The 25,991-nt window shown below is 36.8% G+C and overlaps 1 protein-coding gene across 10 annotated transcripts in view; it reads left to right on the top strand.

The window, feature by feature from the left end:
* LOC121725881 (neurexin-1) overlaps positions 1 to 23,727 on the top strand; it is a 120,308-nt gene extending 96,581 nt beyond the window's left edge. Inside the window, exons 9-29 of one of the 10 annotated variants that reach the window (XM_042113031.1) lie at positions 2,548 to 2,706; positions 3,469 to 3,621; positions 9,144 to 9,263; positions 10,912 to 11,104; positions 11,501 to 11,692; positions 12,091 to 12,234; positions 12,616 to 12,830; positions 12,900 to 12,926; positions 13,868 to 13,976; positions 15,157 to 15,756; positions 16,101 to 16,301; positions 16,844 to 16,960; positions 17,239 to 17,417; positions 18,471 to 18,642; positions 19,253 to 19,467; positions 20,070 to 20,249; positions 20,534 to 20,643; positions 21,171 to 21,364; positions 21,650 to 21,934; positions 22,482 to 22,624; positions 22,980 to 23,727. In XM_042113031.1, the coding sequence (XP_041968965.1) occupies positions 2,548 to 2,706; positions 3,469 to 3,621; positions 9,144 to 9,263; positions 10,912 to 11,104; positions 11,501 to 11,692; positions 12,091 to 12,234; positions 12,616 to 12,830; positions 12,900 to 12,926; positions 13,868 to 13,976; positions 15,157 to 15,756; positions 16,101 to 16,301; positions 16,844 to 16,960; positions 17,239 to 17,417; positions 18,471 to 18,642; positions 19,253 to 19,467; positions 20,070 to 20,249; positions 20,534 to 20,643; positions 21,171 to 21,364; positions 21,650 to 21,934; positions 22,482 to 22,624; positions 22,980 to 23,126 (3,855 nt within the window). In that variant the 3' untranslated portion in view covers positions 23,127 to 23,727. Of the gene's footprint in view, positions 1 to 2,547; positions 2,707 to 3,468; positions 3,622 to 9,143; positions 9,264 to 10,911; positions 11,105 to 11,500; positions 11,693 to 12,090; positions 12,235 to 12,615; positions 12,831 to 12,899; positions 12,927 to 13,867; positions 13,986 to 15,156; positions 15,757 to 16,100; positions 16,302 to 16,843; positions 16,961 to 17,238; positions 17,418 to 18,470; positions 18,643 to 19,252; positions 19,468 to 20,069; positions 20,250 to 20,533; positions 20,644 to 21,170; positions 21,365 to 21,649; positions 21,935 to 22,481; positions 22,625 to 22,979 lie in introns of all 10 variants that reach the window. The other 9 variants (XM_042113032.1, XM_042113030.1, XM_042113029.1 and 6 more) reach the window with 9 other exon arrangements.
* The last annotated feature ends 2,264 nt before the right edge of the window (positions 23,728 to 25,991 follow it).

Raw genomic sequence — 25,991 nt, 5'->3', positions numbered from 1 at the left:
ATCCCCTTTGATAGTAAACTTTTAAGCTCTTCTTTAAAAAGGTTTTTGTATAAATAACGAAACTTAAAGAACTTTGGCTTTTCTTAATTTAAAAACTCAAGAAGTTACTAAATTCTTGGTGCCTTTTTATATTTTGACATAATAATAATATTATGAAGGTACCTATTACTTACATACATTAAGCTCTAAGCTAAGATAATATTATCTTCGTTAGTCCCACAGTGAAAATAAAAAATAATAATGTATTTGGAATGGACATAATATTAGTGCATGGCATAGTATCAGTGCATTAATCCTTTAAGAACTCCTTTTATAAAAAAAACATGAATATAGTAATAGGAAATAAATTTATTCAATATACAGTCTTAAGTAGTTATACTACATTACATTTTAAACACAATTACTATAAAAATACAACTACTGAACAGGAAATTATTTCCTATTATTAAATTAAACAATAAAGACACAACATGGTCTTCATAAGCTTCCACATATGAAGCAGTCAACATTTTTTCAAGTCTGCCGGAATTCAACCACACTGTTTTAAATTGCGTCGGTGGCAAATGGCTTCATTGGGGTCAACTAAAGAACCTTTCGAATGAATAGAAACCAACAATAGTCCTACAACAATGCTTACTCACACAGAAATTAAATCTATTCAAGTTATTCTCGGCTGCATAATAGTGACATGACACTATGCACCGAAGCTGAAATGGGATCGGAATTTTGAATATCAAATATGTTACATAAACACCAAGTTTGTTAAAATCTACGCAAACTTTAGTAATTAAAATTATAAGTTTCATATTACTCGAGCGCGAAACGTGCTATAATTAAAGTACTCACAAGGGTTATGTGAAATTGAAGGTGTTATAAGCATTTTCTAATAATTTATACGTGGGAAAGGCATGCTTCGGCACGAATGGGCCGGCTCTACCGGAGAAATACCACGTTCTCACAGAAAACCGGCGTGAAACAGTGCTTGCCCTGTGTTTCGCCGAGTGAGTGAGTTTACCGGAGGCCCAATCCCCTACCCTAGTCCCTTCCCTACACTCCCCTATTCCCTTCCCTTCCCATCCCTACCCTCCCCTATTACCCTATTCCCTCTTAAAAGGCCGGCAACGCACCTGCAGCTCTTCTGATGCTGCGAGTGTCCATGGGCAACGGAAGTTGCTTTCCATCAGGTGACCCGTTTGCTCGTTTGCCCCCTTATTTCATAAAAAAAAGATTTTTAATGAGATAAATGTAAAGTGTAAACGGAAGACTTAATTTCTCCTATCTGTACTACGTGCGGATACGACTAAAATTTTGGAGATATTACAGCGTTGAAGCCTTCATAAAAAGGGGCCTTCGTAAAACTATATGGCGCGCGGCAGATCGCTGGAGATATAATGAGATAACTAGCTATTTGACCGAGCTTTGCTCGGGATTCGATAAAACATGAATAAAATGACATTTTCTAAAAATGATTCCTAGCTAGATCGATTTATCGCCCCCGAAACCCCCTATATATAAATTTCATGAAAATCGTTGGAGCCGATTCCGAGATTCCAATTATATATATACAAGAATTGCTCGTTTAAATATATAAGATAAGATGTATCAGACAACCTTTGCACGAAATTATAGTTTTCGTAGCATATTTTCTATGTCATTTTATTTCTGTTCATTTAACGATTTATTTATCTTCTCAATCAAACGCGAAACAACACTGATAAGTGAGTATAATTATATTGATACTATAAAATTCCGATAAATAGCATCGACAACTAATAGTAAACGTATTAAAAATATCTTAGCATACTTTTCTTAATTTGTTTGTATAGATTATTCTTTACGTTGTAAATTATTTGGGAGTAGGCGTCTACCTAAATATTTTCTAAACTTAAGTATTAAAATATTGACTTTGATGTTTTTGAGTTATTGTTAGGTCAGAGTCTAAACTCTGACCTAACAATAACTATACTAAATATTATTCTTTAACTAATTTATAGAATAATATTTTCTATTATTTAATGGATTCTGAATGAATATCGAAAAATGTTGCAATTTTATATTTAGAAGTAAAGCATTTGTATTCTACTCAATGTTTCATCGTATCGTACTTTAGCAGTCGAACAAAGAATAAAATGTATTTTACAAGTACAATATCATGAAAAAGAACAAATTTTATTAAGCACCCGGGCGAAATATGAAAAAAGTTTGGCCCTTCAAAAGTTGAACGGTTCGTATGTCCCCATGTTATTTCTTATACTTAGCTCGAGTATTAGATTTCTTGAGACAACTTATCTTTCTCGCGTCCCGGGTCGCTTTAAAGGCTATTTTTCATTGTTCTTTATATTTATGATCCTTTGTCGTTGTTTCTATAGCTAGTTAACTTAGCAGTTGAAAGTGGTTTTGTTTGCGCTGAAATTTCATTTTTAATTAAAATTAACAAAGCAATGGTAGAAATTTTAAAGCTTTTAATATCATATTCTGATTTTTATTCAAGGTGATGCTATTTTGCTATTTCTTTAATTTCATGCAATTACTTTAATTTTATATCAGGTATCAGCGGTGGTGGATGACGTATATTCGGAGCACTCTCACGTCGCGGGCTCCTTCACTATGCTGGCTAGTTCGAGAGCCCACGTCGGCGGCTCGCTCAACGCCCGAGCTCTACCCGGTGCGAGAGTCCATACCAACTTTATTGGTTGTCTTAAAAAAGTAAGTTATAAGTTTTACATACTTTTTAGGGTTCCGTACTCAAAGGGTAAAAACGAGACCCTTTTACCTAGTACCTATCGTCAATTTGACTCGATTTAATTGATGTGTAAAATAACGACGATCAAAAAACTATAAAATTGGAGGCGCAAAAGGCTCGGCTGGTGCTTTCAGTCACACACTTTGCGCCTACAATTTTATAGTTTTTTGACCGTCGTTATTTTATACATCAATTAAATCGAGTGAAACTGACGATACGTACTAAATATATTCTTTGTCTTTAATTCAGTACAAAAATATCTGAAAATTCCAAATAATTTGGACATAGTATGGCAATTTCGTTAAAAGAAGAGGTAACTTTGGGATTTTTTTCTATCGAGTGAAGTTCATGATATTGTGTAATGGAATAAGAATTCCAATGTGTTAGATCCCTAACCATCACATATATTTTTTTCAGAATTTAAATTACTATATTTTTATGTCTCGTGTCCCGTTTAAATCTTGAAAATCGTCCGTTGCTTGACCTAGACCCCCTTAAATTATATCACTAGCTAATTATTATCAATAGCACCCGCTGCATTATGAATCAGCACTAATGACAGATAGAACAATTAATTGAAGTCCTATACACAATATCGTACTATATTATTCAAACCTGTTTGTCCATACTCAATAGTCTGCTTTTAGGTTTAACTGGTTCCTATACGCATATTAGTATTGTCTACATATATCTGAACTCGTGTTTTCAAACTCTCCTTTATCCAGGTGGAGTTCTCAGCGGACACGCTCCGACTGAATCTGATAGACCTGGCGCGGACCGGCAGCAAGCTGATCACCGTCACCGGCCGCCTGGAGTACGCCTGCACCGCCACCGACTCCGCTGACCCCGTCACCTTCACCACCAGAGATGCGCACTTGGTGAGTACTTGAATGAATGAAGTACATGAATGAAGGTGGAGTTCTCAGCGGACACGCTGCGACTGAATGAATTTGAACGAGAAATTTCGATAATATCAGCTAAATTGTATTGAATTGTCTATTCGACGACCGCTTCAAGGTTAAGAATAAAATTAAAATAACATAAATATTTAAGGGGGCTCCTATACAAAAAACACAATTTTCAGCATATTTTTGCTAAATGGTACGGAACCCTTCGTACGCGAGTCTGACTCGCACTTGGCCGATTTTTTTTGTATATCGGAGTCCTTTGTACTTTTAAATAAGTTGTAATAGATCCTAATGAAAGCTACATCACATTTTGTGTATAACAACATAATTAACACAATTCGGATATTCGATTACAGTTTGTAAACTTTACATTTTTTGATGTAAAAGAAGTAGATAAATGGCTCTCTGTCATGGAATTGCAGTTATTTTTAAGATTGAATTGTGGTTGAGTTATTAAAAACTTTTTTTACAGTAGGCTTACCATTAGGCAAGGAGTTGGAACAAAACAGACCTTTATAATAGGATTTTGTTCTAAAAATATAATACTTCACACAACAACTCAAAGTTTGAATGCTTAAATGTTGTCTTATTTTGTTATAATCAGAAATTCCTTTATTAAGTAGAATATAGAAACAATAGATGAAAATCGGCCTGCCGTAACTAAAAGGTTTATAAAATGGATGAAGGTATATTTATTATACATATTATATTATATATAATTGATTGTACTGTCGGTTCTCATAATATATATATATATATATATATATATATATATATATATATATATATATATATATATATATATATATATATATAAAACTCAAAGGTGACTGACTAACATGGTGATCTATCAACGCACAGCCCAAACCACTGGACGGATCGGGCTGAAATTTTGCATGCAGGCAGATGTTATGACGTAGGCATCCGCTAAGAAAGGATTTTGATAAATTACAACCCCAAGGGGTTAAAATAGGGGATGAAAGTTTGTATATAATAATACTTCTTTACGCGAGCGAAGCCGCGGGCAAAAGCTCGTATTATATATAATGAGAAGCGTCAATAAATTGTATTGTTTTTGCGCCCTAAAATACCGTACGTAGTATTAAGAACGTGACAGTAGCTAACGAACTTATTTAAGAAAACGTGATCAGGGTATCGAGGTGATACATTAATTATTTAGTTACAGAACATTTCTCTCAAGTAATGCAATAAATTGTAGATGCTGTGTCATGTACATAGCTACTAGTTACCTGTCTAGGTAATAACAACGTAGAGCTAAATTTTGACTTTTTTCGGCCGTGCTTATTGTTTATAATTACTATTATGTTTAGTTGTTTTTACAATCCACAAGTATGTATGTACTTGCAATCATGATTTTGTTAAACTAATTCGTTCGTTGAAAACAGTATTGTTATATTATGTTAGCTTATAAAAATTATATCGGGTTGAAGGAAAAAAATGTTGATTAACATCCATGTAAAAAGCATCATCTTCACAATCCAAAGCTTAGTGAATTTTTCTCTAAAGTACTATCAGAGAAGTTGATTCCTATGCAAATCGGGGACCTAAGTAGTTTGGTTGCGTTACGTCGAACCCAGCTGACAGATCACAATTAACATTGAATTGACATATTCGACCAAATAACGTTAGTCTGTCAATTGCATAGGAATCAACTTCCTCGATGGTATATTCCTTACATATTATAAAAGGCACTAAATTGTAACAATCGCGACAAAATGAATTGTCATGCACTAGAATGCGTAATGTAAGTAGGACGTAATCCAACCCATTACATTGTAGCACTAGAGTGGCACTCGGGTCGAGTGATCCGAGTGGCCTCCGTCTGATTAGATTCGGTCCGGTTATTGGACGTGAGTGGACGACGGACACTTGAAACCCACATTTTGATCTCGCTTAAATTCGTTATCATTAAATTGTAAATTTAGTGAATCATCCATACCTAACCATGAACTATCATTATTTCTACAGTAAAAATTTATGTTTGCTCTGCTATGTTATATCATATAATATGATAGCAAGTTGGTACAAAAATTATATTTTTAATTTTATTTTATTTTATTTTATTTGTTAGGAAGACTTACAGTTCATTAAACTTAAGTAATAGTAAGATGAAGTTACAATTTAGAACCAATTACAAGTCTTCACATATGAATTACAATTTTGAAAAGGAAATATTATGCTCACTTAAGGCTACCTATTAATCTACAGATTATGCGAACAACAAAATGTAAATTTACAGCGGTGGTACTAAGGTGACATTAATTTGGGAAAGATTTGAAATAAATATTCGCTAGATGTTTTCGTGTATTTCTAGCACTGGTGCAAAAGATGTCTATATCGTTATTGTTTTTAGTTATTTCATTGAGGGATGCACACGATCTGGGAAAGAAAGAGTTAGCACGGAATCTGGTGTGAGATAGTGGGACATGAAGGGTGTTAATGTAGCGAGGATGCGTATTGTTGGGGACTTTAAGGTTTAATTTAGCCAGCAGTGGGGGAGAGTTAATGGAACTATTGGCGATATTGATGAGGTAGGTAACATCACAGATATTTCTTCTATATTATTTCCCTATTTTGTGCTTACGAAATTTATATCAATTTCAATATTAATAATTAAGTATCGTGAAGGACATATTAAGCTTTTGCCGTTTGCGTATACAACTAATAACAAAAATAGAAAACAATATAAAAGCTTCAAAGCAATAAAATAGGCGATATCAATTTTGAAACATCGCCATCACAGAATATCGTCCGTAAGCGATAAAATCCATAAAAGTAGTTTTATTACAATTCCCCTAGTAATTCGTTAAAAGTTTATAAAGCGGTCAATTTAGTCAGTTATTACTCGTTTCGTGGAGGGAATTAACTGAAGTTGTTATAAGCGAATGAAATTCATCAAACTACTTCGATTTCGACCTTCACTCGGTGGTCTAATTGTAATCGATTTCATATCAATAGGTACTTCACCTCAAGGAAAAATATGCTATTCATTGTATTAATGGTTTCTATTTCTTGTTTTTGGTTAGATGTCGGTTTGAAAAACAAACGGTACGAACAAGTTTCTCGTGCATTATTCGCTTATTTTGATTTAAAGTAGGTCGACTGAAAATAAAGGGTTAACTCGGCTTATTTTATTCGGATACTCGACGGTTTCCAAGCGGCCTAAATAGCCAAATATTATGAAAGTCAAATACCGTACGAGTCGTGCTCGTTCCAAAAATATAGCCTCTCGGAATATACTACCGATCAATTCTCCCAAAATTAGAAGAAAATAATTATTTTATTTATTTATGCCCTGCCAATTACTGTCATCATTTAATTATGCATTAACAACGTAAAATATTTTGACTGACGTAAAAATTGCCAACATTGCGTAATCATTTCAATTATTCGGAAATGTTCCAAATACATTAAAAATATTGACCTTTGGCCAAAAATTTGAGGTCGAAGGGTCGCGGGTCCTAATGACCACTTTCAGTATTGGGCGGGCTAATGGTGGAGCTGATATAATATTTAGATAAGGCCGTAAAATAGCTCGGTGTTAAAATAATCGGCCACTTTATGTTATCATCTAATACCACTTGACGTGGCGCGCGGCGTACCGCGTCACGCAATTATCAACACAATTGAGTGAGATCACTATCGAGTCAAAATATTTCGGATTTTATGGTCATTTGTACTTAATTTATTTTAGGGTACTTCCGTAAATTTTTTATCACACATTTGTTAAAACAGGAGGGGTTAAGGTCTACGTTCTACGAACGTCTACGAACTTCGTAGACCCTTTACGCCAGAGGCATTGGTTGTTATAAATTGTTACTAACTTTATAAAGCTTTAATTCCTTAATATTTAACAAAGTGAGTCTGGATTTTTGTCATTAAGAGGATACACCAGGGGCTAGAGAAATGAAAAAAAGTACGTGTAATATCTTCCCTTACCTCAAGCCTATACCGCAGAACGCGATAGAGACAATTGCAGAAAATCCAGAAAATCAACGATTCGTTGTCCCCTGATTCCTTCTCCAAAACTTAACCGATTTAAGTACTTTTTTCATTAAAGATTAAAAAAAGGCTTGAGCTGTGTTCCTATGTTTTGCTTTTTTTTGTTTAATCTAGCCAAATCTGTTTTCTGGACGTTTGAACACAGCGGAAAATCTGGCCATTTTTTTGGGTTTTTGAACGTTCATATCTTATTTAATAATTAAATTATGAAAAAAAAGAAAACATAGGGACATTGTATTAGTGGCCGTAGATATTCAGGAAAAAAATTATAAATCTACTAGCATTATCCAGGGAGGAAACAGGGGACAACGTTTGTATGGAAAAAAGGGCGGTGTGGACTCTTCTTAATGTATCGACGATTTTAATTTGATTCATATTTTATGTTACACAAACATATCTTTATCATGATCATTCACGTAAAACTAAATAAATACTATAAATGCTGAAAGTGTTTGTAGAAACGCTAGCGCTTGTAGGAACTTGAAGGACTAAATATTTGTTAAACGAGGTCGTTTCTGAGGCCGTGTGCTATTGAACAAATCATTTCCTAGAATACATAATAGGTACTCTAACCTTCTGTGCAATATTAAGTTGTAAATGGGAATTTCATAGAATAACTTTGCTTTGCATTAAAATATTAAAGACAAAATGGGCACTTGGTAGAAATTTAAAGTAATATAGCACTTTCAAATGCTATATTACTTGAAATTTGGAATTAAAAAAAATAAAAAATCATGAAAAGTATGTTGACTTAAGTCAACATAATTTTGATGAAAACATCTAGAATGTACGTCATAATGCTTTATATAACGAACTGGGACACATCTGCTAAGCTCTACAATATATCAAACTTACGTAATTCTACTTCATCAGCATAGAATATATCACGTACAGAATACGTTATCTATGTTATTATATTAGACTAGATTTAGCCCGTAACTTTGTTTGTGCTGAGATTTAAACTATATTTTGTCCTTTTATGCAACTCAGGGTATCTCTATATCAAATTTAATCTAAATCAGTTTAGCGGTTTCAACGTGATAAATGGACAAACAAACTTTGCTTTAGTTTCGAGCCACTCGTATCACGTAAGTAGGTATGTTTATCTTCTTATTATATAAAATTCTCGTGTCACAATGTCAGTTACCATACTCCTCCGAAACGGCTTTATTGATTTTTACCTTTTATATGCATATTCAGTAGGTCTGAGAATCGGCTATTTTTTATATTGAGAAGTGCATTTGTTGAATAAATAATAGTACATTATTACAACTCGAGACTGACAGCGACCATTGTTTGTGCGACGGGATAGCGATGGACATTGCTTATTTAGTCACTTCAATAAAATAATGTGGGCGAATTACTTTATAATTACGAGAAAACAACGTTTGCCGGGACAGCAAGTATTTTTATATGAATGTATAACACTTTAGGCTAATCGAATTAACGGGTCCGTTTGTATGTTTCAGATATTGCCGAAATGGGAAGCCGTCAAGACCGGGACGATATCGTTTAAGTTCCGAACGAACGAACCGAACGGTCTTATTCTCTTCAATATGGGCGCGAAGCCACCAAGGGTAGGTTGCACGGTAAGGGGTGAAGCTTTTGGGGTTGGACCGGTATAAATAAAGAGGCCATATCTGTCATCTTCATCTGCAATCTGTCTCTTTCACTCTTGCCACAGGGCAACGTCTACCTCCATCACACCTCAATGTCATAAGGAGATTGCTATTTGTATGCGAAGAAGAAGTTTAACGGTTAAATTCTATTCACTGATCCATTTCTATGGACTCAGCGTTTGGTAGATAGAAAGAATCGATGTGTAAGATTTCATATAATATCTGTTTTTAATAGCGTAGCGTGGATAAAGGATCATTGCAACTTGAAAAAAAGTCTTATTATTATAGGATTTCGATATTATTTATCATTACAGTTAAATATCATTTAATAGTCACTTTTGTACAAAATTTCATTGATAAAATTGTACATCATAGTTAAAACATAGCAAAGTAGATAACTATGTATACATACTTTAATAGCTACTCGAACATGAAAGCTTAGGCTGCTAGATAGTAGTTAGTGGTGTAGGTATTACATTATAGATAGATATGGATCAGTGACCAGGGACGCTTTTAATTATTGTTTAACCACATACTTTTAATAATAGTTAAAAAAAAATATATCGACTTTCAACTTTGAGTATAAATCGCAATCTCGTGCTTGTTACACCCAGTGGATACATTAAACTTATTAATTAACTTTCACTAATTGTTTGATTGGATAAACGACTGAAACATTAAAAGGTTCTTATGATTGTCAAAGGTTAAACTAATAACGATTAATTGGCAATTACAACTCAACCTTAAATAAATAGCATAGTAAAAGGAGGGGAAGTAAGTTATCTTCATACAAAGGCACCGCGCGCGACTTGTATGTGTGCACCATAGTATCAATGCATTGCCACGTACGGCACACAACAAAATCTCGGCGGTACCAGCCTTATAAAACTGGCCGAGATTTTGTAGAGAAGTTAGTAAGATAACTTACTTCCCCTCATTTTACTATGTAAATAGTACAAGGAGGGGAAGTCATTAATTAAATTAAATATCAAAGTGCCTAAATACGTAAACGTACTTGTAGAGATTTTATCCACTCTGTAACATTGCATGGTAGGCCAAGGTAACAAGGAAAATCGGTCACAGACGTAGGGGAATTTGTGTATGGTACCTTATAAAGTTTCACCCACTGAAGATGTTGAGATGTTTGTGTTCGTCCGATATAAATATGTGCACGTAGTACCCAGCACAACGACCCTAGCACCTAGGTCTCGTCTAGGCCAAGCTTCGAAAGGCTTTATTATACCTACACAAATTCGCACCATATCATCGCTTATAGTCACATACACTAGAATACACTCATACTATCTTTCAAATAGATCTAGATACTATAAAATCATATTATAATATAGTTTAGTTTAAGTAGTTTATAATAGACTTCCCATCCAATTATATATTTAGCTTAGCTCTGTACTTATGTAGTTTGTTAACTGCATGATAAACCTTATAGAAAATCCTTAGATTTCCTTTCACGCTCGTACTTATTTAAATACCTTCTTTAGCAAAAAAATAATTATAAAACCATATTTTTTCTATTCCAACTTTATAATATTACTTTTATTAGTATTATTCGAGTTATAATAAAGGCTTGTACACACTAAACACTAATACACTTTTGTAGGCGGATCTGTTCGCGGTGGAGATTCTGAACGGGTACATTTACGTACATATGGACTTAGGTTCGGGTGGGGTAAGAGTGCGCGCGTCTAGGCGAAGAGTAGACGACTCACACTGGCACGAGTTCCTGTTGCGTCGAACAGGAAGAGACGGTCGAGTTACTGTAGATGGCGCAAATGCGGAGTTTAAAACGCCAGGTGAGCAATTATACAGGTTACTGTTACTAGAGTAAAATGCGACACTATAGTCTTATAAAATTATTGGTTACTGTAATAATTGGTTAAAATTGTATACACAACCTATCCGTCAGTCACTCATTTATGAAAATAAAAAAATATGTTAAATTTACTTATATTTTGTTATACAAATAGACTATAGTGAGCATTTATCTACGCAATGCAGAAAGGGTTGTAAGATGAAAATTATTAAATTGTGAAATTAAATTTTGCTGCTCTTCTAATATCACGGTCATTTTACTCATTACTTAATCGTTTAAATACACTTTCGTCTGTCGCGAATAATTTAAATAAATAATTATATAGACCGTTTCATTCTAGCGTCTATCTCTAACCACAATTTTATAAATATTCCAGGTGAATCCAACCAATTGGAGCTAGACGGTCAGCTGTACGTCGGCGGGTTGGGGCAAGAGTACTCAGCCGCGCGTACTCCGCCAGCTCTCTGGACGGCGGCTCTCAGGCAGGGCTTTGTGGGCTGTATACGAGATCTTGTGTTGAACGGAAAACCGCAGGACTTGACGGCTTACGCACGGCAGCAAGATTCTGGTAATTATTATGTTACGTTGATAATAGACTACAAATACGTCCTAAAACTAGACCTACTATCCTTACAGTGAATTACGCCTATCTTTACATGTAATGTTATAGATAATATTTGCTGTAACAGACCTGTTCACTTATCCCTGTTCGCATGATCAGCAGCTAGATTTAGGATCACCTCTACAAGGCTCTTTCAAGCCTGAAATCAAAACAAACGCTACCACATTGCAAAATGTTTGACGTGTCTGCCTGCCTGTCTCTATGTGTGGCTGTCCATGGTATAATAATATTATTTAAACGAGTGGATCGAATTTGATCTATTTTTTTTTATTTCAAAGCTGACGTCATGATCGAAAGTATTCTTAGAACTATAATATTATTAACAACACTGACCCTACTTACAGCGTCAGTCCGTCCAGCGTGTCACGTGCTGATGAAGCAGTGTGTGAGCTCGCCGTGTCAGAACGGCGCCGGGTGCTCGGAGGGCTGGAACAGGGCGCTCTGCGACTGTTCCACTACTAACTACGGCGGACCTACATGCGGACGAGGTAACAATATTCAAGACCTAATTTATACATTATACAACATTGAGACCAGCCCCAACAATGGCTATTGTAAAGAAACAATTGCGTGGCTTTGGCTCAGTTAAGTATAAATGCGTCAAAATTTTTTAAGGCGTTACCTATAATCCAACTTGTTTGTACAAAGAATCTTCTTTTGATACCTTAATACTACAACAACTTGCTAAAATTATGCTAAAATATAGCATAATTTTAGCAAGTTGTTGTTGGTTGGTAAAATATAGGTTTCTAATATACATAAGCAACAGTGCTTGCGCTATAACTCGTTGACTTATTAAATTGTTCATAATATACCTACTGTCCCTTATACCGTGTTATGTAATATTAAACATACGTTTCACATTTCAGAATCTCCAACAATATACTTAAACGGCAGTCAGCATCTTACAGCGGCACTTGGGCCGGAACACGTGACTCAGACGGAGGAGCTGTTACTACGGTTCCGTACAACCAAAGCGGGGTTGCTAGTGAGAACGGCGACCGAGGGTTCCGCAGATAGAATAGAGTTGGCTGTAGCCGCTGGAAGGGTTAGGGCGAGTGTCAGACTGGGTGATAGGGAGAAGGTTAGTAGGATAACTTTAAGTTTCTTTAGTAGAAGTTACCAAGTAGTTGAACAGCAAAACTATTTGCAGCGCCTGCCAACGCTGAACGATGATTGTGTAAGTTGAAATATTGTTTTTAGGCTAGAGATGTAATGTTGGGTTTGAGTACTGTTATTTTTTGATGCATACAATTATTATAATTAAGGCTAATGTGTGAAATTTGAACATATTCACAATCCTAATGATTCCATTATAATATTATTATTACCATATTGAGTACCATTAACCTAACAAAAATATAATAGCTATGAGTGGTTAAAGTATGGGGTTGTAATCCAACGAGTCCGAAAGAGAGAGAGAGAAAATTATATAGGGTAGCTGCTAGTACTGAGTAAGCTGCTACGAAACTGCTACGACATCGCTACGAACTGCTACAAAATAATAACCTTTATAAAGCTTACTTACCCCAGTCTGGTTTCACTTGTCAATCGTGCCATCTCTTAAAACCTACATACAACTTTAAAACTAGACTGGTGCAAGTGAGTTATACAGGATGTAACAAAACAAAATGATAATACTTGGTGTGTATGCGTCCCTAATATTAATTTCACTGTAAAAATAGCACTCTGAAAGAGTACCTAACTTAGTTTTGTAACACCTTTTATTAGAATGTATTATCAGAGAAATTGATTGGCAGATGGAGGACCTGAGTAAGGTCGTGTTACGTCAAACCCATCCGACCAATCACAGCTAACACTGAATTGACTAAGGGGCCTTCCACACGACGCTTTTTTACGCTCGTTTGCATATATAATATCGCATCGATACAAACGCAGGTTGAACGTTCAGAAAACGCAGGGAAGCCGACATGTTTTAAACTTTATATTTACCAAATCGCGATGATAACGTGCAGAACACAAGCGTATCAGAAACGCGCGTCGTTAGTGCGCAAGAAATACGTCGTGTGGAAAGGCCCTTAACCCGACCAAATGCTGTAGGTCCGTCAACTGCCTATGAATCAATTACTTGGATGGTACTTGAAGTTTAAAATATTCCAGAACCTTCTAGCCGGCACGAACGTGGCGGACGACAAGTGGCACACCGTACGGTTCTCTCGCCGCGCGTCCAACTTGAAGCTGCAGGTAGACGGCGCGCAGCCCGTCCGCGGTACGTTATGTACGTATGCACGGGACACCACCCGCACCGTTTTATTTTCACCCTTATTTAGTGGACTTAAGGTTAGTTTTACGATGAAACCGTATGGAGAAAATTAAAATCATCCTTTTGATGATGATTTATACATTGCTTAAATGCATTGTAATTTACGTATGTAATTCAAATTTTCATTCTCCTAAAGTACTTAAATGAAATAAATCGGCATATAAAATTCTTATGAAGATCAAGTAAATGCTAAAAAAATCAACATTTAAAATGAACATTAAATCATTTCATCATTGGAAAACAATTCCAAGTTAATTTTCAAAACATAGTTTGAATTCTTAGATGTTAGCTAGTAAGAGACGTAATTCGATGTTAGATGTCCTATTAGTGTAGTGTAGCAGCTTATTTTTCAGTTGGTTCTAGCTGGCACTTAGTACATCACCTTTTTTTTCTGATTCTTTTATTTTCTACTTTCTTTCTTGATTTCATTTTCTTTTTCCTGTAGTGTCCTTAGCTCTAAGAGTAATATAGTATTTATTTATCTTCTATCTACAACTGTCTGTTTATCTCTGTGTATGACTGCAACTTTGGGGGAATTGGCTATAGAAGATTTAAAACTAGGATCAAATTTGGGAAATCAAAATTTACAAAAGGATAAAAGGTAAAAAAACCTACCAAAATGATGAACTGGAATAGACAAACAGTTTATTTCTTTGATTGAATTTCATTATTAGATCACATCAGCATTCAGCTAATCACCGATAGAGCTCTTTGAAATTCAAACATAACATGTATATTTTATTGTAAGTATGCAAAATACTTTGATAATTCTCAAACAAAAATTACGACGGATGTTTGAGGTTTTAACTGTGTGGTAGCGCATTTTCTAACGATAGTATTGATCTTCTATAGAGGCCATGGGGATGCTTATAATTCTATTATGCTAGAAAAAGTCACTCGCTATGGAGTAAGGAACTGAACTTCTTGTAATTAGTTGTAACTGTTGGAGCTTGGCAAGATTGTTCAATGTGCTAATGTTACCGATGTAAATAAATAAAAGTAAATCGCTACTCTATGATATCTATGGGACGTTTCTTTGCTGATTTCTATTTATTTAGGTCGATGTTGTTTAAATGGATCACACTATAATGGCATAATCCTACATCATAAATTCCTTATTTTCCAGCTGAAACAATTTTAGGGAAAGCGTCTACTTTGGAAATAACGACGATACATTTAGGAGGCTTATATCATCCGGAAGAGGAAATTCAGATCACTTCGACTCTACCGAATTTCGTGGGGTACCTCCAAAAGTTTGTTTTCAACGGCGTGAAGTATATCGATCTAGCTCGGACCCTCGGTGTGGGGAGCAGCAATGAGAACAATCATATCTATGATACCTCCAACATTATATTCAACGGGAAATTCGTGAAGCCAGATTCCTTGAATGTCTACAAGTCCGTAACATTTAAGTCCAAGCATACGTATGTTGGCTTGCCGTTACTGAAGGCTTATGCTAATACATACTTAGATTTCTACTTCCGAACTACGGAAATGGACGGCTTATTGTTCTACAACGGAGGGAAGAAGCAGGATTTTATTGCTGTGGAACTAGTAAATGGGCATATACATTGCGTGTTCAATCTCGGCGATGGAGTCGTTACAATGAAGGATAAGCTGAAGAATTTTCTGAACGATAACCGATGGCATACGGTGTCTATACGACGACCGACGCCGAAGATTCATACGATGCAAGTTGATGATGATCTAGAAATGCATACTACAAGTAAGTTACACAGTTTTAGTTGATTATGATAAACTTCTTGAGATGTTACGTGAATTGTGATATAGTTAATTCATATAGTAAATATACGGTATTTCATGGAACCATTGCAATTTTTGGGATAAAGGTAGCCTAAGTAACCTGCCTAATTTAATCAAAATCCGTTTAGTAGTGTGTGAAGAAGCAACAAATAATTCAAACCCTTTTGCCATTTAGATTTTTTAGCTCAGTTCTATCTACTTACATACTATTTGTAATATTTTAGTCAACAAACCAGAGTCTAGAATACAAGAAAATCGTTTCTTAAACGACTTTTAAAATTATTTTTAACATCTCCATATTTCCAGGTTCCAACCTCATGCTAGAACTCGACAGCGTGCTGTACGTGGGTGGTGTGCCCAAGGACATGTACACGTCGTTGCCGGTCGGCGTGATATCGCGGCAGGGCTTCGAGGGCTGCATGTCGAGTCTCGACTTGCCCGGCGAGTCCTCCTCGCTCATAGAAGACGCTGTTGTACCGAGCTCGTCGTTGGTGTCTGGTTGTGAAGGTTAGTTATTGAAATATTATATTCAATAACAATAATTTGAAGTAACATTTTAAATATTCTTGTTGTTGTCATATTGTTGTACTTGAACAAGATAAGTATTTCGCAATCTGGATGTCTCTTACTTTAGTGCTGAAAATAGAATTCCGCGTTAGAACCAGTCCACACGGCGCGTTGCGTCAGCGTTGCGTCGACGCAGTCATCGCACCATTCTTACGTAGCAGTCTTAACGTCCCCTCCTGCTTCTTCTCGGGGGCTGCTGTCCGTTATGTGTGCGTTGCGACGACGCAGCGCGCCGTGTGAACACCTTGGTTATTTGTATGTAAAACAACGCAACGACAGCGTAGCGTCGATGCAACGCTGACGCAACGCAACGTGTGGACTGGCTCTTAGTTCAATAGAAAACATATCAGTGGAGTCAAAACACAAAAATGTTTATATTTTCTACTGTACTGTTATTTACATGCAGAGTTCAATTTAATTTTCTGTGACAAGTTAGGAATTGTTTTTGAAAATATTCGTAGAAATGTGATATATTTTTTCAGGTCCAACAAAATGCACGCACAACACGTGCGCCAACAAGGGCGTGTGCGTGCAGCAGTGGAACACGTACGTGTGCGACTGCGAGCTCACCTCCTTCACCGGACCTACATGCTATGATGGTATGTTAACGGATGGCTTTTTTGTTGCTTACTTAAAGTGGGCATCCGTATGTATATGAAGACGGCATTTTTTTTGAGTTCCCAGCATTGTTCTCATAGAAAAAGCTGTTTATTTTGATGGGCTCATTTGATGGTTTCAAGGATAACGTTGTTTACACTAACACACTGTATACTCCGTATGTTTGAATAAGGAACGTCTCTTATTTATGAGCTCTTGCCTCTTGTATAGGTGCTTCTAGTATATCTAATAATTATACCTTATTCATTTCAAATTCTAGAATCAATAGCGTACGAGTTCGGTCCCGGCCGCGGCATAATGACGTTCACGTTCGCGCCGAGCGCCGTCGCCGACACGGAGACGGACCGCGTCGCTGTCGGCTTCGTCACCACCAAGTCTGACGCCGTCATACTGAGGATCGAGTCCTCGAATACACAGGATTATATGCAGATGGAGATTGTGAGTACATCTAAAGTACTGTGTGCGAAGTACAATGAAATTCATACGTTCAACATACGCTAATATTTTCTATGACCTCAGACCTGTCGCTACTAATTTATTTGCAAAAAGCAAGAAAGCATACTTCATGAGCTAGTAGCCTATTGAGCATGCTTTCTCGTTTTACAAAGAATGCTATAAAGAGATAACATACAATGCATCAATTTCTACGAGCTTTACGAATCTAATCTTTGTAATTATTTTTTGTTGTGCATTTATTGTACTTAATATCTTATAGGTATATAAAATTCTCGTGTCACAATGTTAGTCACCGTACTCCTCCGAAACGGCTTTACTGATTTTTACCAAATTTTATATGCATATTCAGTAGGTCTGAGTACTTTTTATATTGATAAGTGCATAATTTGTTCAATAAATAATAGCAAATTATTACAACTCAAGACTGACGGCGACCATTGTTTGTGCGACGGGATAGCCGCGATGGTCGTTGCCATACTTATTTAGTCACTTCAATAAAATAATATTATGGGCAAAATCTATATATATAAAACTCAAAGGTGACTGACTGATTGACATAGTGATCTATCAACGCACAGCCCAAACTACTGGACGGATCAGGCTGAAATTTGGCATGCAGGTAGATGTTATGACGTAGGCATCCGCTAAGAAAGGATTTTGATAAATTCCAACACCAAGGGGTTCAAATAGAGGATGAAAGTTTATATATAATAATACTTCTTAACGCGAGCCAAGCCGCGGGCAAAAGCTCGTACTTTATATAGCAAAACAACATTTGCCGGGACAGCTAGTAATATAATGTAACTTTTAATTTAAAAGGTGGACTATACTATGTCTGAAATAAAACATTTGAATTGAATCCGCCAATAAAAATCGCACTGATTTTACTTTTAAAATTTTCATCCGCAAATCAAAAATCTATTCCTTGTTTTTAAATGTTATATTTGTATAATGTTATCTTTGGTTCTTGCTTGTCAGCGATGTTAATAGGGGGTCGGTATTTCATATTCACACACATTTCAATAATATCTTCAGATTCGCGGCAACTTATTCATGGTGTACAATGTGGGCGACGGCGACCACCCGCTCGGCGACGAGACGGCGCGCGTCGACGACGGCGCCTACCACGTCGCACGGTTCACGCGCAACGGCAGCCGCGCCGCGCTCCAGATTGACAGCTACGCCGTCATCATACGACATCCACAAGGTCTGTAGAAGAGAAAATTAGTTTTCAAATTAATATTATTAGGGTCATTCAGACCGCAACGCGTAGATGCATTTCAGAATTTGCGAGAGACGTCTTGCAAATCTGTCAAATCCATACAAATTTAGAAATGCATCTACGCGTCACGTTGCGGTCTGAATTGACCCTTAGTTAAGCTATTGTAACATGAACAAAATATTAATTGATTGCTTGAATGAAAATACACTCGAGTGTAGAATCGTCATTTTACATTAGCTGACTCCAGTAACTCCACATCTAGATTTTGAATTCTAGGGGCCTGTTTCACCACTTCCTGATAAGGCTATCCACCAATTAACTTGACAGATCAAGTATGGAGAATCTGTCAAAAAAGTTGTGAATAGCTTATTAGGCACTTTATCAGAAAGTGGTGAAACAGGCCCTAAGTCTTGTACTGCCCAGGTTTATATTTTCGCTGTTCTTAATTTCCCGCGGCTTCTGCCTCTAAACAATGTGATGCAGCTCCGCCAGCTCTTTTCTTAAGCTGGTTTTTTCTTGCTAGTCATCACTGCATCCAAGCTGTACTATTACACAAGTCTAATACACAACTGCTGCAAATCATTTTTCTCCTCAGGCGGGCAACAATCAACAGTATTCAACAGCATGGCTCGCATCACTATCGGCGGGGGCGCGGGCGGCGCGCGCTCCTTCAGCGGCGTGCTCGCCGGGCTCGCGGTGAACGGCGCGCGCCCGCTCGACCGCGCCGCCGCCGCCGACCCCGCCCTCGCGCTACGCGGCGACGTGCGACGCGCGCATGCCCTAGATCCTGATCTAAATAGGATGCAACAGGTAATACTAGGTTCTGGCCAGGCCCTAAGGCTGCGTTTCCACTGAAGCGGAGCGGAGCTTAGCGGTGCCGAATTGACCAATCACCATGCTCGAAATCTTCGCTGTCATTCCGCTGGAATAGCACGATTGGTCAATTCGGGCACCGCTAAGCTCCGCTCCGCTTCAGTGGAAACGCAGCCTAAACGTGTGGAGAATAAAAAATATTATGTAGTCTGTATGCGTTGTGTGTACTACGAATAATTATTGTGTAATTAAATAATCATTACGGGCTGTAGCAAGTTGTATACTTCCTGAGATCATATTAAAGGGTTTTCGTGGTTGGATACCGCTGTCGATCCTGGCGATACAGGAGATACAGTGGTGGAAATGTGTGATAGCCAAAGTCTGATTAAAAAATTGTATGCTAATAATAAATATATGTAGGCAAAACTAGAAGAAAGGTTTGGTATCAGCAGTCTTTTCCACTGTGCGCTTGGTAATTTAACATTTTGTACGCTATTTGCATACCTATTACTATAATTAAGTATACGTAACCTCATGTTACTATAAGAAATATCACTATTATAAGACCTTGACATTAAATAGTTGTGATTTTCTTCTAGACTCCTCCATCTGGATACGGCGGGCCGGGTGTACTAGACGAGCTAGTGTACTCTGGCGCGGGCTCCGGCTGTCGCGACGACGACGAGGACGCGTGCGTGTTGCCGGACGCCGGATCCGGGGATGACCTTATCACACCTGTTTATGTACCGTCCACACGACGACCGCCTAAGATGCATAAGGTATCAAATCTGCGTACTCTTTAAATGGCACGTCCAAATACAGTGAGATAGCGTCAAAACAACTCAACAAAGGCCAAGACTTGGTCTTTGTAGACGTTCGTAAACCAAGAAAAGCTGCTAAGTAGCCTCTAGTGGCGAATGATTTACTACTCGTCTAAAATTTTACGTTATCCTAAAGAAAATGTCTAAAAACTCCCAATTCATATAACTACTAATAATAATATTAATGTGATGCCGTTTCTAAGATCATGTTATTACTTTTGTGGTATCGTTTTTCTATACAGGGTGACACAAGCGGCAAGCTGATGAAACCCTGCGATGATGAAGACTGCATAGAAGGTTCAGGGGCTGGCGGTGAAGATATTATCACAGAGCCTGAACACCCCATGACAAGGTATGCTGTACGAAATAAGTGCCATATATTAAGAAAAGACAAGTTTTTCAATCAATGATAGCTTGATTATAATATTATTTAAGATAGATAAGATTTTTATTTAATTTTGTATGACTTCCCTCCTAAGACTTTAGTCTCCAAATCAGGCGGGAGCGCCGGGGCGCATTTTATATGGACTCTCGAAAACTGAGCGGCGCGTGGCGTACTAAGTCTAGTACGCCACGCGCCGCTCAGTTTTCGAGGCCTGTCTAATATTATAGATTTATATGGATAAGCAGTCGCTTATCCATATAAATCTATAATATTATGTTGGAACTCGCCGCCGCCGCTCCCACCTCGCTGATTTCGAGACTGAAGCTTAATATGAATATTTCATGCACTTCCACGAATATTTCAAGACTAAAATTAGCCAAATCGGTTTAGTCGTTTTCTGTTTTTCATTATCTTAAATCATATCTATATGATTTAAGACTAGTTTTACCTTAACCTCATATACTTACTTTATACTAACTTTCTTATACCCGCAGTTCCGGCGTAAGCAGCACGCACAGTATGACGTCACCAACCGCAGCCATATCGACCGAGCACGAGCGTGAGCGGACGAGCCCAACGGAGGCGCGCGCCACCGCCGACACTCGCACCACGCCCCTCGACCACGACAACATACACGCCGCTACCCGCGACACTGCCACCACGCCCGACCGGACCACGCCTACTGAGGGTAATATGATTTATTATTTATTGCTAGATGATAGATGAATAATAATTTTATTTGTAGTCCCTCATATTTTTAGTTTATGGGTTCATTAATTACTAAAATGTAACGCCCAACGCGTCACAAGCGAAGCTAGTCTATGACTCTTTGTAATATTTGGGCATGAAAGTCTTTTCTTAGAATATATTTTAACCTGTTAAGCTAATAACAATGAATTTAAGTTTACAATTCATTTTCATTTAGTAACTGAAAAAAATGCTGATGAACCTATCATTTTCTTAATAATTTTAGTGTTTACAGACCGAACGCACACGAGTCCACAATTCACGCCGAGCATACCCAAACACACGGACTCCACACACTACACAGAGAACAACATACCGGACTACGAGGACCATCATCCGGAGAAAGAGACAAGAACACCGACGTTTGAGATGGAAGAGGAGAGGATACCAAGCAGAGGTCATGCCGATTATAATGGCTATGAACATGAAATAACCACTAAATGGTACCATCCGAAGACCACTGATAATAGGGTTGTGCCACCCGAGTCGGAGTTCTTCGCTACTATTGTTGGTGAGTACCGGGACTTGTTTATTGATATTGGTTATGCGAAAACTATATCATGTTTCAGGTGATTATGAACGTTATAGAATGCATTAACTTCACGATTTCTCTCATGATTGGCGTTGATTGCCATCGTCTTGTGAGATTCTGATGATATTGATAATGATTTAGTTGGTAGCAACCAGGACCCGATCTAGCGATTTAGCGGCTCCAGGCAAATACCATTTTCGCCGCCCTTTACATATTATACCTACAGGAAACATATTTGTTGGGGGAAAATGGGAGGAACATTTAAGTAAAATACTCAAATATTTCCACTAGCAAACTTAAGGTAGGTTAGCTGGTAAAATTCTCAAACTTAAGTGGTGGATGGCTAGGTTGGAAGATAGGAATAAGTCAATTTCGCCGCCCCTCATTTTTGCCGCTCTGGGCAAATGCCCGGCTCGCCCCCCCTTAGATCGGGCCCTTGCCACATTCTGTGATTGCTGTTTAGAGGCCGCAATATTTTCTTATCTCCCACTCGTTTATGTTTTTCTAATCTTTATTTTCTTTTTAGGTATTGTTGCATCAGTACTAATAGCAATAATATTAATAGTGATCATCGTCTTAAAACTGGTGTTCAAATTAGACACCTCATACAAAGTGACGGAAGACAAGAACTACCAGCAAAGCGCTAGTGCTGCACTTTTGGGCAACCAGGTAACCTAGGATTATTTTTGATAATCGTTAGTAAAAAGCTGGTTAGTTATTGTTTACTTTAATTTTTTTTTTCTAATATCTGAAAACGTTCCAATCTAGTCTCTTTGTCTGCTTCTGACCACTTATAACTTCTTTTTATCCGACTACAGCGGAACCAAATTAAATGGCAGACCAATTACTCTTCGGCTGTTTATCAACTTCACATGAATGTTCTTTCTTATCGCACATTTGTGCGATTGGATCAGTAATTTTACTGATCCAATTAAAATTATAAAGGGTTTAATTTGGGTAGTCAAGTTATACTTTTTTACTTTATAACCATTATTTTAAACAATACATTTAACCGACTGTCCAGGCCCACTCGAGCTACCAAACGGGCGCATCGAGCGGTCCCAGCAACGGCAACGGCGGTGCCGTCCGCGGGCTGCAGCCGTTACCGCTCGGCCGCACCGCGCCGGCCCAGCCCGTCAAACGGGACGGCATCAAGGAGTGGTACGTCTAAACAACGGACAATTATTGTACGGAAATCGTTAAATATTTCAGCATCACTACTGCGTTTGTAATGTTATACTTAATTTTTTATTGTTTATTTCGCTAGAGACGTTTGTAATTTTCTATTCTGTATTTCCGTAGAAGAAAGTCCTTTTTGTTGGATTTTGAAGTTGTTGCGAAGCTGAAGCGGTGAGATTTTTTATAATGTTGTTACAATACAGCACACACAGAGACACACATATAAATATAAATTTAAAGTGCCACCGTTTCTAAGTTATACAAATCAACAATTTTAAAACCCTCTAATGAAAATCCTGCAGATAGGATTTTATTCTTCATATGACTCAATTTATCAAAATATATTTCACTATCACTACTGTCGGGTTTCTAAGGCACTTAAACAGTAGTTTATCAATTAAACAGGGTTTTTTATTGGTTGTTGTATGTATGTATGTTAGCCAATCAAAAGCGTAAGTGAACAGATTCCTGTCAAAAAACTAACTACTTAACTATTTAACCTAAGTGAATTGGTAATTCTGTTTTTGTTTATTTTCGATAAACGTTTGCGTACTCTATGTAAAAATCATTTATAAATTATTTGCAAAATAAAAAAAATATAGTTTTAAGTTTTAACCATGTTTCTCATGATTATAAAAAATATATCTGAGTCTGTCTAAATTTTGTACATTTTTACATTTCTTCCTGTTGTGATGCTGAAAACACTGAATAATGACAGATTGTTTTTAGAGATGAGGGAGTATAGCTATCGATGTTGATAATTTTAAATTTCTTTTAAAAGCTTGATTTTATGTTTTTCTAACTTTATTTATATACATTAAAAAATTATATTCTGATTCCTATAATATAATTTAACAAGTTATTTTATTAGTTCTAGATACTAATTATAATTTTCTATGACATCGCTTCTTGACTCTCTCAAATTAAGAACGCTCATTTGTAAACCATTCATCAACTATGTCCATTCATCTATAAAATTATCGTTAATGAGGACATATCAGATTTAGATCAAAATATATACGAGACTTAGATATTCACGTTTGTTAATGTACTTTAAAAACTAGATTCGAAATTCGATAGAGTCAAACATGAATCTCCTTTCCGTTAAAATACGCCCATGAGCTGGAGAAGATCTAGGTTTTAGAGTACATGGTGTCAAATATATCGACCTGTAGTCGCTTCGTTCATTAGCGGGAAGAATGTTGAGTTGCGTAGGGCGTATGTATAAGTGCCGACTGATACACACTGTACATACTCATTAGTGTTACGGCAACGTCGGGTGCGCTACTTTGTGTCTATATCGTGTGGAATTGCTGACGCTGAACGGTTGGTGAGGAACGTAGATCAAACCTTAGCTATAGCCCCACCGTGCCCCTCTTGATTGATCTCAGAATCACGCTATCAGCCTACGATTCAATAAAATGATCTCATAAATGTTTAAGCTTTAAATATTTATCGTACTCAATAATTTTTATCTAATGAAAGGTCTCCGTTTTCTTACAGATATATTTTCTATTAGCAATATTTTCTCGAACTTTTTATTCACCAAGCAGAATAATTAAGTTCGAATCGATAAGGATTTTTATAAGTCTAGACTGCTGTCGTTTTAAATTTACTTAATTTTCTAAGCCCTTACCATAATTTTGTTAGATTATATTTGATATCAAAAGTTTTGGATATATTCTCCAGCAGATCATAGCTTATAGAGAAACATGGCGAACGTTCGAGCTGCCGTTGTAAAATGAAGCATATCGTTCAATTGAAGACTACGGTATTTTAATTACCATTTTCTCTTTCCTATATATATTAGATCTTTACAATATTTAGAACGTACGGAAAGCTGTCAACATAGAAATGCTTAGGGTTGAAAACTGTATCTAAATAACGCGAAATGATGAGCTTGTAGAGGAAGATTTAGAGTGTGTAACATCCCTATGAATTAATTAAAAATGCATCTCCTGAAGTTCGCTTGTTATAAATTTCCAAATATGTAGAGGCCTAACTGAAAACAAATATAATGTAACAAATTCACAAGTAATCGGATTTGATGTAAATATTGTCCAAGAAATATGATATTTTATATACCTACTTAGTAAATTCACGATCACATTCGATTGACATTAGATCCATACATATTTTTTTATGTTACATTAATTCATTCAATGGCGAGTTATAGTTTGTAACTTTTCCTACATAAGTTGTTACTGACCTTTCTAAAGCTTACCCAAGCGATTCCCTCTTCGAATGTACTTCATATAATCTCCTGCTTTTTTACGATAAATTTCACCCACCGTCCCGTTTTCCTCTTTCCTAATTAAATCTTCGATTAGCTTTAATCTTAAACGGATAAAGTCATATTTATATAGATTGTAGTGGTGTGTCGGTTTGACATTCGCGAGGAACCAGTTATCGATATCGACTGGGGGCGAAACCGGCACAGCACTATTAGATTGTTACGAAGCACAGGTTTTAGGTACTCGGAGTTGCATTTATTGTATATAGTAAAATAATTTATACGATAAGCGGTACTGTACGGTGTACATCACACTCGTTTTACGGCACAAAATGTTAGAACGATTTGTTTGTCTGTCAATTTTAGTAGTAATGGTTGTACATGTAACGTATTAAATTATTTATACCGGAGAATTATTTGTATCGAGTTTTAAGCCGAAATGTTATATCCAACAGCGCTCGTAGTCAAAATATCGGGGAGCAATCCGAGAGAATCGAGCGTTGTTGGAGAGTTGTTCACGATTACTTTCATTCGAAACTGTTACAGTTGTCGCGCGGCCGTCGCGCGATGGATTTTGTTTGTGTAAATCGAAATCAGATTTGAAATAACAATAAATTATGTAAT

Source organism: Aricia agestis, chromosome 4 (genome assembly GCF_905147365.1).
Source record: "Aricia agestis chromosome 4, ilAriAges1.1, whole genome shotgun sequence".
In the NCBI taxonomy this organism is placed as follows: Eukaryota; Metazoa; Arthropoda; class Insecta; order Lepidoptera; family Lycaenidae; genus Aricia; species Aricia agestis.
The sequence above is the reverse complement of the archived record's forward strand: the minus strand, read 5'-3'. Positions and strand labels throughout refer to the sequence as shown.